Source organism: Carassius auratus, chromosome 13, assembly GCF_003368295.1.
Source record: "Carassius auratus strain Wakin chromosome 13, ASM336829v1, whole genome shotgun sequence".
NCBI classification, from domain to species: domain Eukaryota; kingdom Metazoa; phylum Chordata; class Actinopteri; order Cypriniformes; family Cyprinidae; genus Carassius; species Carassius auratus.
In genome coordinates this window covers 7,109,628-7,123,598 of record NC_039255.1, presented here as the reverse complement: position 1 = coordinate 7,123,598, position 13,971 = coordinate 7,109,628, and the positions used below count along the sequence as shown (strand labels likewise).

The window sequence follows — 13,971 nt, the reverse complement described above, 5'->3', positions numbered from 1 at the left end:
ACAGGCAAATGACAAATCGCTTAATAGCCGAACTAACTATTATTAAAGTGTCACTCACAGTCACAAGCCTAAATTCGCTTTAACACAGTCCTCTTACATTTACTCTTCAAAGTAGTGATTAAAACGTAGCGTTAAATTTGAGGTAGAATTTTTGGCGGTCGACAGAAGCTTTTCACCAAAGCAGAGTGTGCATTTTACCGTTATGTTCTTTTCTTTTTCGTTGACAAATTGAAAATAATGTGCATACTTCCATAAACCAAACGCTGTCCTCTCTGCTATCTTGCCGGGAGTTCGAAAAAAAAAAAAAAAAAAAACCCCACACACACACAGGGTCAGGCGCAGGGCACAGACACATCACAGCCATTGACTTTACGATCACAGAGCTTCGGCTCCGCTGATACATCCGCAGGTGGCACAGTAGACCTAGGACTACTGTCTGACAAAAAGCAGGCTGCAGTCGGGATTTTCCTTTCCTTAAAATAACGGATTACTTTTTTTTAAAAAATAACGAAGTTACTGATTACTTACGCACGGAACTAACGCGTTAAGTTACAAATTTCAGGAAAAAAGTAATTAGAGTACTCTAACACACAACATTGTATATATATACATATATATATAAGGACACATGAAAAATTTAAGTATTTGACTTAAGATTATATATTACAGATCATGTGAATGCATATGGATCTTCTACATTTTAGATGCTGTTGGTCACCAGGATTTTAATTATAATTTTAAAGAATATATAAAGATGCAATAAGCCAAAATGTCACACCTCAAGCTTTACAACCTGCTCTGTTAAAGGAGTGACACACACACAGTGTGCGTCAGAAAAGAGGCATCTTCACACAAGCACATGATCTGTTTATGACTTTAATGGCTGTGGTACAGTAAATACTGCATTGTTTTCTGCAGGTGGTGCTGTTTCCTATACACAGAAAGGCTCATCCTGATGCTCAGAGAATCTCTTGATCGGTTCAAGACAGCTGAAAATCTCATTACTCATGAAACTCACACAAAAATGATACAGACAAGAAAATACAACTACGATGGAGAAACGTGTCCTCCCTTAAAATACAAAAGGTGAATCATGAGTAACTAGATTTTAAAGATCACAACATTGTAAAAACTGCTTTTTAAAATGATGACAGAGGTAGTGCAGTTTCTTAAAACAGCCTTTTGATATGTTCTATAACCTCAACCCTGAAAAAGTGTAATAGATGTAAACCAGCTATAGCCACTTCTCTATTCTTCTGCCGACCTTTAACTTAGAAACTCACACACAAAACACAACCACCTCTTGTTTCACACAGACTCCATGCTAAGATATAAAAAAATAACATCGTGGTCAGAACAGTGGCAATGACTAGGAGGAACAATCAGTCCCACTTTTGCATTTTAAAACCTCATCCATGGGACATCTGCAGCATCACAGTGTATGTTTGTGTGATGAACAAGAATCAGCACAGCAATGAAGTCAAGCCTCCTAGCTCTGACCACTTCCTCTCCACTCAAGAAAAACAGGCCATGGCCAAGAGTGTGTGTCTATGAGATAATGAGAGCCTGTGTGTCAGAAACAGCAGCAGGGCCTGAGGGTTTGTCTGCTGAAAGCTGAACTCCGGCAGCTTCCTCTGAGCTTGATGCACTTCTCAGAAAACAAGCTGTTAGTATTTAGTAGTGTCAACTATAATAAATCAAGCTAGCCATAGCTAAACCCGCCCCTTTGGCTACAATCCCCCAGCTGCTCGATCGATCGGATTGGAATTCCCACACAGACTAAACTAATTACAATTTGGGAGAAGGATACATCACTCTGAGATTTTTACTGTAATTCAAAATCATTATAAAGCCATTTATATTGTACTGATGGACACTTTACAAAAATCACAAACTATGTACTGAATTCACACAGCAATGCAGATGTTTTTTTGACTCATACTTTATTATACTTTTCTAGCGAACACAGTTACCAGCAATGACAATACTAATTTCCATCGACTTAAACATCTTTACTAACGCAATTCTCCATTGCAATGTCAATTTCAAAGATGACCATCATTGTTAATCTGACAGTATTTTATTCTGAAGTGTAATATAATTCTCAGAGCTGGCATTTGAAAAACAGGGAGGAATACATAAACCAAGGTAAGTAAATTTTGAAGGATGCCACTGAAGAGGTAAACTGTTGAAAACGGAAAAACAGAAGTTTCTTCACTGCGTCATTTAATGGAACTAATAGGGATTTCTCCCAATTTATTTTATATCATGAGAAGGAACTAAATCTGGAAAAAAAGATTCATAATCGGAGGAAGTGATTGTGAGTATTGCATTTTACTCATTACCGCAGGTTTTGTGCTTATAATGCGTAAATTTACTACATACACAACAGGAAGCTCAGGACACTTGATGGAATTTATCATTTGTGCATTTTTAAGTCTTGCCAATTTAAAAATTCTTTTGATTTTAAACCATACGGTAAAAATACAGTAATATTGTAAAATATTATTACCACTTAAAATAACAGTTTTCGATCTTTTAAAATGTATAAATATATATTTTAAAAAGTAACTTACTAAATTAATAGGTAAAAAAATGAAATACTTTTAAACAAGTATCTTAAACTATAATTACAGCCTAATGTGTGGTTTGTTTTGAAAGGAGACAATTCCATTTGTTTTTCATGAAATTGTTTTTTAATCATCTTTTACACCAAAGCTGACAGACCGAGAAGAAATGTATTATTTATATGTAAATTCTACATTTTGATGTAACAATGTGAAACATTTTGATGCAACACACAATTTGGGAGAGGATACATCACTCTGTGAGATTTTTACTGTAATTCAACGTCATTATACAGTCATTTATATTGAACTGATGGACACTTTACAAACATCACAAATGTACTGAAGTCATACAGCAATGCATATTTTTTTTGACTAATACTTTGTGTAAGTTTAGCCTCCTACTTCAGTAATGAGATCATCCTACCACAGGTAAGGGAGATTGGTGTTTGTGGTCATGTTCAGCTGTGTTAATAATACTGCACTGTTATATCTAAACCTTGAAAAACTGCTGGTGGTTGCGAGACCTGAGCCTAGTGGCTAGTTCCAGGCTGATATGAGGCTACAGAGAAGGCAGCAGCAGGGTGAAATGGCAATCTACAAGTATATGTGTGGTTCTGTCTCCCATTTAAACAGAGATCAGTCTATTTTTACTAATATTTCTTATATTATATTTCTTATAATATTTCTTATATCTCCATTAATGGTTTATGCAACACACAGACAATAACAAAAAGTGGCATCAAAGCTGGCAGGAAATGGTGTTGCAGCCACTAAACTTAAAGTAATGGATGCAACAATCAAATCCACATCTGAAAACCAGATTCAGTAGCCTCCTAGTCACCTGTCTTATAAACACATGTGGATGAGAAATATTGTTAATCATTTACTAAAACGTATTTGTTCGTACAACAGGGGAGAGTGCTTCTGACACAACCAAGGCTGTCAAATGCTTCAACATTTTCAATCATGATAGCTGGCCAGAGAACCAAGAGGATTTAGTGGACCATGGTGCTGATGACCTTGTTAAATGCAATACGGTTGAAAATTTGGGTGCACCTATGAAAAAAAGTTGTGCAACTAGTGCAAAAATTTAGTCTAGAGCCCTGAAACGTTTTCTGATATTTGACCAGATTCAAGATTTTTATTCATCACATACATGATTATATAGAGCATATATAACCAGCAGTGAAATGTGAGTCAGGTTCGCTCCATGGACAGTGCAATTATTAAAGAACACAACACAGATGAAAATATATATAAATATAGCTATGAAAGAATGAAATAAAAGTAAACGATAAAAAAAGAAGAATAAAATATACAAAAGATGTATACTGTAGAATTAAATATAGAATAGAAAATAATATGCATGAACGTATACTGTAGTCTTAAATTTTGAGATCAAGTAAATATTAAAAGGAGACGTGAAGATGTAAAGAGGCTGGTTTTGAGATTAGGAGCCTGATGGCCTGGGGGAAGAAACTCTGGATCCCAAATTAAAAGTGCACCAGAGGGAAAAACATTATTTCATCTTACTCACAATTAATGACTCTATTATAATTAGTCATGCTCTGCATATTTTACAATCGGGAATCATATTTAACATTTCCACAAACAAAACTATGACCAAAAGCACCCATCTGCTCTCAGCAGTGAAATGATAGCCCAGACCTCTACAGTAAAGAAACACTCTTGACAGATGTCCCACTGGTTAGAAACAGTTGCAATGCTCTGACTGGATCATTTCTAGCTGGTGGAGTGTAAAAAAAGCCAACAAACAACAAAGAAATCTGTCCTCGACTCGCCATCAACAAGAGTGTCTCAGCGCAGTCAAAGTGTTTCGTTTTTTTTTTTTAAATCCTCCCATGCAGCAAGGTAAGAGTAAGTGCAACAAAAGTTATAGTCAGCCTTTCAGTTCTCCATGCGATACCGCTGGTGGTCATGCAAAACTCTATACAAATACACACAGATACACACAGATAGTGCAGCTGACGGGCTTCTTTTATAGGCAAACATAAAAGAACAAGTCGGCTTTCTAAAAAGGCAAACACACACAAAAGCTCACACCTGCTTTCCAGGTGGATATCCGATCAGACACTTTGTCCAGATGTTCCTCTGGTGCCTCCCTTCTCAACCTCAGATGTTTGATTTCCCATGACATTAACAAAAACAGCAAATGACACAACCAACGGAAGGAATCTGATAACAATCAGCAGGATCACGTGATCTGACACTTTCTGACAAAAACGCGCACACATCATTCAGTTCACCCTCAGAATTATAAAAGGGCAATCAGCCTCTATTGGGACCAGAGAATGTGAGTGGAGCGGCGTGATTTTGCCTGGAGCTAGGAGCAGATTTTTTGAAAGTCAGAGCAGTTTTCACTTGCTCCGAGAACCCTCTATTACTGCTCCGTCACTAGCACAATTTATGCCAACTCATGCATTAAACATAATTAGTTAGCTTGACTGATATGTGGATCACATACGAAGGTTAAAATGGTGATGGATGAGAGCAATAAGTTAAAGCATGTTGTAAGCTGTAGTTTGTTCATCTCTGCTATTAAACTAATGTGCTGCTACACTGCTACACATGGACAGGGCACACAACCTCACACCTAACGTATAGATCGAGTGCATACATTCAAAAATGAAGAAAAAAAACTGAAAAGTTACAGCACAGTCTTTCCGTTTCTGAAGTAACTTCCCATTAGCTTCGCCATAGCAGAGAGAGATGCTGTACAGCCATGTAAGCTAACCGAGTTAAGCAGTCATTTAATATGGACTTGGGCTAACTGTAGTGTTCCAATAAACAAAGATAAAACTATTCTTCTAGTATTATACATTTACTTTTCATTTAATATAATTTCTGAACAGAACTTTAATTTTTCAAGCACAGTGAAATAATTCCTAGTCAGTGGAGTGGGAAATGGTGATTTATTAGTTTAGTGGTAAGGGATGCCAAAGATTAAACTTTTTTTAGCAACTGCCCAAGCAAGTTTTAAGGGATTGAGGCAATATATGCTTGTCTTCATATCACATTTTATGGTTTTATACAAGAAGCAAAACACTTCAAAAGTCTCAAACAGGGTTGTCCAAACCTGTTCCTGGAGGGCCTGCCCTCCAGTGTTTAGCTCCAACCCTAATTAAACACACCTGAACCAGATATTCAAGGTCTATAGACTGACTAGAAACTTCCAGGCAAGTGAGCTGAAGTTGAATGAAGCTAAACTCTGTGGGAGGCTGGCACTCCAGGAGCAGGATTGGAACCCTCTGGTCTCAAAAATGTGACCCAACTGAACCATACGGTCCACCAGTCCCTTCAATAGGGGGACAAACAGGCATTCAACTGTAAAACTGGTAAAAATGAGATGAGTGATTTAAAATAGTAAATAAATAGGGATGCACAATTTGCCTATAATAATAATAAATTATTATTATCAAATATGTAAACAAAACGAATAAAATTACTATTGTACCAAATAAAAAATATTAAACAAAACAATAATAATTACATCTGTAATACTTCACTGTGAAATAAAAAGTATTCAAGATAACGATATAATAAAAACACAAATAATAATCAATTGTATACAACAGTGTCTGTTAAATTTTGTCAGAAACCATTCCCAAAATGTATGTTACAATTATCCAAATATAACATGAAGGGATGAATTTGTGTGGTCCAGCAATTACAATAAATCCAATTGGTCTGAGACAATGAAAATACCAGATTATGAGCTGCTCAAGTGAAAATTAACATAGTGCCGAACTTCACTCTGAAACATACAGCGCATATATTTATATAGAACTTATAGCCTTACTGCACTTTACATCCCTATAGCTGATCATCCTTTATTAATAAATACATTTTAACATAACAAGCACCCATTATCAATAAGGGACTGAATTAAAATATTTTGACTTTACTAGGGCTGGGACAACGCGTCGAGGTCATCGATGACATCGACGCAAAAAATATGTTGTCGCAAAATATGCGCATCGATTCATCGACCTGTTTCTATTTCTCTAAAAAACTTTTGCAAAACGTTTACCTTACGTGCACTGAATATACGCGATTGTCAGATCAACATTCTGTCAAACGTTATATAACCAATCCAGGGGTTTTTCTGCATTGCTCTTTTTTTTTTTGGCGGCTGTCAAAGCCTTATTTGATTGGTGAGTGATGTAGAATGACAGGGCGTGTACGAGAGAGGCGCGCACACTCACAGTCTTCAAACAACAGGAGTGCTTCTTGCTCTCTCTCTCTCCCTTGTGCATATTAATCAAAATCATTAAACACGATAGAAAAAGGGCGGAATGCCAAAGTTTCACGTGGAGCATTCGGAGAGGTTTTTTTTTTCTCCATGACAGGCTGCTGGCTCCCACTGTTAATTTTTTTTTATTTTTTTTTTTTTTTGAAAAGCACTCTCTGTATTAGCTTAAAGCCCTCAAGTTTACATTGGTTACTGTATTCTTTCAAACTCTAAACAAGACATTTTTTTTAATGCTAGACATCAAGTTGTTGTTATTTTCATCTGAAAGAATAGCTTTTTTTCAGTAAGCTAGGCCCTATGTGTTCAGTAAGCTTGTTTCAGTAAGCTATGTGTTTTCAAGGCTTCAATGTTTTATTGAATGCTATCTCCATACAAGTGCCAAGTAATGCATTCTTAGTCAGTCTTTTATTTAGTAATTTTAAGAGCAATAAACATATATTGCAATGTTAAGGAATTCATGTTTTTTTCATTCAGATATGTAAATCAACATGTATAAATTGTTAGTAGTCAATTAATGGGGAGATAATCGAATCGATCTGCAAAAATTTATTGTTAGATTAATCGACGCATCGCAAAAAATAATCGCTAGATTAATTGTTTAAAAAATAATCGTTTATCCCAGCCCTAGACTTTACCCATGGTGAGACCACTTTACTAAGTACTTCCAATGACAATGTTTGTTTCTCTTGATCTAGCTCTTAATGATTTTAGTCATCTCTTGGGATATTTTAAGTCAAACAAAGCCTGACAGCATGAAAACTGAACAGATTTTACACAAGAGGGAAAACTGGCAGTTTGGTCCATAATTCAGTGCTATAACTTGCATATACATTATGTTAAATATGAATGAACTGCAATCGGACATGTGCTTGAGCTATCACCAAAGACCATTTCCAAGCAAGTATATACCCTGCATAACTCTTTAAACTCGTTTAAAATTGTGGGACAGGACTCTGCTGAGAGGTGCCAGCAGAGCCTGAACAATCTTAATTTCTCCTTTCATTTTCCATTGGTAAAAACAAAACAGGATGTGTCATATGAGCTACAACACAGACTTCACATACCACACCTCCTCAAGCACAAGAGAATGGCGTCATACTCACCGGGCTCAAGTTTGATGATCTTCACTGCTGCAAGTTCTCCAGTGGAGATGTTACGAGCCTGCAGAATACAAACACAAGTAGGGAAGAGTGATTCAAAAGGGAGAGAGCGAGAAAAGTTTCCGATCAAAACAATGGAATGTGAGCGTGTAAGTGAGAGCCGTGTCTCTGATGGAAACAGTCATCTTTTCCAAATGGAAGTAGGTCGACAGCCATCAAAACACACAAGCACAGAAAAGAGACTTTCGGGCTGTCCTGGGTGAAATTACTATTTATTATCTCTATTTTAGACAACTAGTTTTTAGCCAGTGATTTTTCTTACCATTTCTATGTATGTTTTATGATTACTGGATATAGATTTTTGTGAATTTTATTAGGGATGTAACGATTCACTCAACTCACGATTCGATTCACGATTTTGATTTCACTATTCGATTACTTTTCTTTTTTTACAAAATGAGATTTAAGACAAATTATAAATTGTGTCCTTTTATTATTGCTTGGACAAAATGCTGCACGTTTCTTTGTGTAAATGAAATATAATACACCAATAATATAGCACTTGCATATTATTGCTCTTTTGTTGGTTTTGATTGTTTCCTTTGTCCTTCATTTGTAAGATGTTTTGGATAAAAACATCTGCTAAATAACCAAATTTAAATATCATGTAAATGTAAATAACAAAACCAAATTGAAATTTGAAAACAAACCCCAAATCAAATAAATAACAAAAATAAATCTCTTCATATAAACAAAATATGCTCCAAACAAATATACTGCATACATGCAACATGAGCAGTTTTGGATCTAAATTAGATTGTATTATTTCGAAATTTGAAGCAAAAACAGAATAGTTTGACTACAGCTTTGTAAAACTATACACAAAATATATCTGAATGAGAGACAGTCACTCTCTGCCAGCAGGTGGTGGTTAAAGCGTTTCCTTGGTTTCTGCAGTAAACGAAGCAGCACTGCACTTATGAACTTTAATATGCATTATACAGAGGCAAGATGAAAAGAAAAAATACCATCTAAACTTTTCTAAAGACAGCAAGTTCCCCTTAGAAATACAAACTCTTACCCCTGATTGAATCGCGATTTGTTTTGCATCTCAACTGATTTGAATCGATTTTCAACCGGCTCGCAGTTAATCGTTACATCCCTAAACTTTATAGAGACCCACAATGAGAAACTGACCACACAGATATCTATGACATCTATATGATTTTATGTATTCAAAGCATTCTCTCCAGATCTCGAAATCACCATTTTCTTAATTCCCAGACAGGATTTGTTTAATTCTCTAGCTTGCCATATAACCTGCAGGTGAGATTTAGTAGTTCATAAAAAGAGTTTATCTTAGGAAACAGGAAAAATATGATTGTGTGTAGGGATGCACGATAATATCGGCACAATATCGGTATCGGCCGATAAAAGCTTAAAATGACCATTATCGGTATCGGCCGATATGAATATTTCTGCCGATGAGCCAAACCGATATTGTCCAAGTGAAATAATTGACCTGTTTTTCAGATGTGAATGTCTGTCTACATTTGTAAAATAATAAATTTATGGTAGAATCAGTACAGAAGAGATACATGGATTTCTCTTCAGTAAAATTAAAGTTTAAATATATCAGTATATATTTGTATATATATCGATATCGGTATCGGCATCGGACAAAATTATTTTGAAAATATCGGCATATCGAATATCGGCCAAAATCCAATATCGTGCATCCCTAATTGTGTGTGTGTGTTTGTGTGAGACAACAAGAGTAACAAGACACATTCACATCTGAGGGAGAAAAGCGAGTGTCAGGGAGGAAGTTAGATGTGGCCTGAGCCTCAGTAAGAAAAACACAGCCCACCACACATAACACCAATTCCTGTCTATGCCGTCTAAAAGTGTATCAGTAGGACTGCTTTGTACTATCTTTATTGTAAACACACAGTAGCACCATGGAGGATATCAGTTATCTGGATCTTGTAACTACATTATTATTACATGCCAGATGAGATTAAAGTAACCATAGCATGAATACAGTTAACTAAAGTTAAAAGGGACATGACATATAGCAAAGTATGGTGACCCATACTCAGAATTTGTGCTCTGCGTTTAACCCATCAAAAGTGCACACACACAAACCGTGAACAAACACCCAGAGCAGTGGGCAGCCATTTATCCAGTTGGGGGTTCAGTGCCTTACTCAAGGGCACCTAAGTCGTGGTATTGCCGGACCGAGACTCAAACCCACAACCCTAGGGTTAGGAGTCAAACTCTCTTACCACTAGGCCATGATTTCCCTTGTCTTCCCTAATCTTAATACCATTTAAACTACATACTGTAATTCATTATGATTCAGAATACAATTCCTTAACTATTTTGTGAGCAGTAAACCAGCCCATTCTGATATGTAAATTAAGGCTGAACAATACATTAAATAATCACAATATATTTGCAATGGTTTTGCTGTTGAAAATAAATTAAGCAACTGTGAAAAAAGTGAATATTTTAAATAAAACTTTTATTTTGATAAATCAATTCAAGACATAAATTTTCATTTTATATATAAAAAAAAATTACTGGTGTTTTTTAGTATGTATTGTTCTATTTAGGGCTCTTTGAAATCTGTTTTATTGTTCTCTAAATTATGTTTATTTTCCCCCAAATTAAATTTTTATAATGATGTCTCTGCAGTTAAAAATAAACGAATAAGTAAATAAAATAAGCTGTTTAAAAACAAACACATAATGAGTTAATAAATATAATTAGAACAAATCATGTGAAAAGGAAACAAATATATACATTTATAATTGAGAATATAGTTTTAGGTGTATCATCCAGCCTTAAAATAAACCGTAACCTTATGACCCTAATGTAATCGGGCGGATCAATAGTGTTGAACTCTCAGATCACCCACACACCCAGCCAGGAAGTGTGTCCAGCGAACAATAACAGAAGCAGTGCATGTAATATGCAGACAGTCCTGCATCTGCTGAATGAATGGAAACTACAACATTCACCAGATTTCTAAGCACTTCCAGACCGCTGGCTACATCCAAATTCCTGGGGGACAAAATGTGTGTGTGTATGTGTTTAGTCTTCAAATAAACAAATTAAACACTCATGTTGCACTCAGACTCAAGCCAAATTGAATGTAATAAGTCTCTGATCAAACTTTCCATGAGATCAAGCAAAACATTTTTTATTGAATCTCATTCAGAACAAAAACTCACGGATGCCAAATGCCCTTTTCATTTTCTAATATTTATTTCTACTTCATTTATTAGCACAAATGGATGTACAAAACTCAAAAAGATGAATTCAGTTTTTAGCCAGAATAAACCAAGAAATAGATATGAACATTTTCTGAAGAGTTATGTTTGCATGTGTAAAAACAAATTAGACAGGTTATATGCTGAAGTTCAATATTAAGGATTATTGGTTTGTTTAAATCTATAACTTAAGTATGAGCAGAAATAATAATAATAATAATAATATTGCTGCATCACCTAAATATTTCATTTCCTAATGGTTTCTATCAGCTTTTTGCCTTTTAACTAAGACATTATTTGCTAGGTCTACTGATTTAATAAAGTTCAAACCAAACTGTTCTTTTTTTACGGAAACAACAAACCACATATGTCATTAATACACTGAAATGTTATTCTTCTCACATGAGCTGCTACTGAGACATTTTCTGACCTTATATGGCCTTTTTTTCTTGATGGATTTGGAAAGGCAGTAAATGAACTCATGCTGAGATAAGGCCCTTTCAGGAATGAGTGTCTTTACATTCAAAGCTTTAAATCTGTGCAGGACATATTCCACGTGTAGTATGACAATGCAAAAGTCAAACATTTCATGAATGTGACTTGCCACTCTTTAAAAGTTTTAGGGTTCCTAAACAGCTCAAATATAACAATATTAATAACTGAATAAATACATTATTAATTTCTCTTGCTACTGCTCATATAGATAGCCCTCTGTATGCAAATGGTGACCAAAGTGCCTAAGGCTGATGGCTCCTAGTAATATCACATAGACATATTACAACCACATAATCATATTAACAAATTGTTACTGGCTTAAATTGAAGCCTAATATTAACTATATAACATACTCCTGAAAAAAGTTTGAGATCAGTAAAATGTTTTAAAGAAGTCGTCTTCTGCTCATCAAGGCTGCATTTATTTGAAAAAAAAAAAAAAAAAAAAAACTGAAATATTGTAAAATATAATTTGAAATTACGGTTTTCTATTTTTTTTTATTTATAATTATTTGTATTTTCATCAGCCATTACTAGTGTCTTCAGCATCTCATGATCCTTCAGAAATCATTCTCATATAGCGTTGGAAACAGTTGTTTAATATTTTTTGGAATCTGTGAAACCTGTCTTTTAGGATTCTTTGATGAATAAAGTTAAAAAAGAATTTATTTAAAATGGAAATATTTTCTAACAATACTTTTTATCAATTTAACACATCCATGCAGAATAAAAGCAATAATGTCTGTAAAAAAAATTAAAAAAAAATGAGTGACCCCAAACTCCTGAACGATGTATATTGTAACAAAAGATTTATATTTTGTATAAAGGCTATTCTTTTTATTTATCAAAGAATCCTGAAAAAATTTTCACAGGTTCCAATAAAATATTAAGCAGCAAAACAGTTTACAATATTGGAATATTAGAAGGATTTCTGAAGAATCATGTGACAGTGAAGACTGAACTAATGATGCTGATGAAAATTTAACCTTGTGTTATGTTATAAATATATTTTAAAGTACATACAAATTTTAATTGCAATAATATTTTACAATATTACAGTTTTTCTGTATTTTTTATCAAATAAATGTAACATACATGAACAGAAGAGACTTCTTTAAAAAAACATTACATTACAGCAGCTTATATACACTCAGTGGTCACTTTATTAGGTTCACCTTGCTAGAACTGAGTTGGACCCCCTTTTGTCTTCAGAACTGCCTTAATACTTCATGGCATAGATTCAACAAGGTGTTGGAAACATTCCTCAGAAATTTTGATTCATATTGACATGATAGCGTCATACAGTTGCTGCAGATTTGTTGGCTGGACATCCATGATGCGAACCTCCCGTTCCATCACATCCCAAAGCTGCTCTATTAGATTGAGAGCTGGTGACTGTGGAGGCCATTTGAGTAAAGTAAACTAATTTTCATGTTCATGGAACCAGTCTGAGATGATTTGAGCTTTGTGACATGGTGCATTATCCTGCTGGAAGTAGCCATCAGAAGATGGGTATAATGTAGTCATAAAGGGATGGACATGGTCAGCAACAATACTCAGGTAGGCTGTGGTTTTTAAATGATGCTCAATTGGTACTAAGGGGCCCAAAGTGTGCCAAGAAAATATCCCCCACACCATTACACCACCACCACTAGCCTGAACCATTGAGAAAAGAAGGTTGGTTTTATGCTTTCATGTTCTTCACACCAAATTCTGACCCTACCATCTGAATGTTGCAGCAGAAATAGAGACTCATCAGACCAGGCAACATTTTCCCAGCCTTCTATTTCTCAATTTTGGTGAGCCTGTGTGAATTGTAGCCTCTTTTTCCTGTTGTTATCTGAAAGGAGCAGCACCCGGTGTGTTCTTCTGCTGCTGTAGCACATCTACATCCGGGTTCAACGTGTAGTGCATTCAGAGATGGTATTCTGCATACCTTGGTTGTAATGAGTGGTTATTTGACTTTAGCCTTTCTATCATCTTTAACTAATCTGCCCATTCTCTTCTGACATCAACAAGGCATTTTCATCCACAAAACTGATTCTCACTGAATGTTTTCTCTTTTTGGACCATTCTCTGTAAACCTTAGAGATGGTTGTGTGTGAAAATCCCCATAGATCAGCAGTTTTTGAAATACTCAGACCAGCCCGTCTGGCACCAACAACCATTCCACGTTCAAAGTCACTTAGAGCCCCTTTCTTGCCCATTCTGATGCTTGGTTTGAACTTCAAGTCTTCCAATATATATATAGTTGGA

At 35.3% G+C, this 13,971-nt stretch overlaps 1 protein-coding gene across 3 annotated transcripts in view; it reads right to left on the bottom strand.

Moving 5' to 3' along the window:
• Positions 1–13,971, bottom strand: part of LOC113112474 (mitogen-activated protein kinase kinase kinase kinase 5-like) — a 34,205-nt gene that overhangs the window by 18,217 nt on the left and 2,017 nt on the right. For all 3 annotated transcript variants that reach the window (XM_026278078.1, XM_026278079.1, XM_026278080.1), the window contains exon 3: positions 7,947–8,004. In XM_026278078.1, coding sequence (XP_026133863.1) covers positions 7,947–8,004 — 58 coding nt within the window. The remainder of the gene's footprint in view (positions 1–7,946; positions 8,005–13,971) is intronic.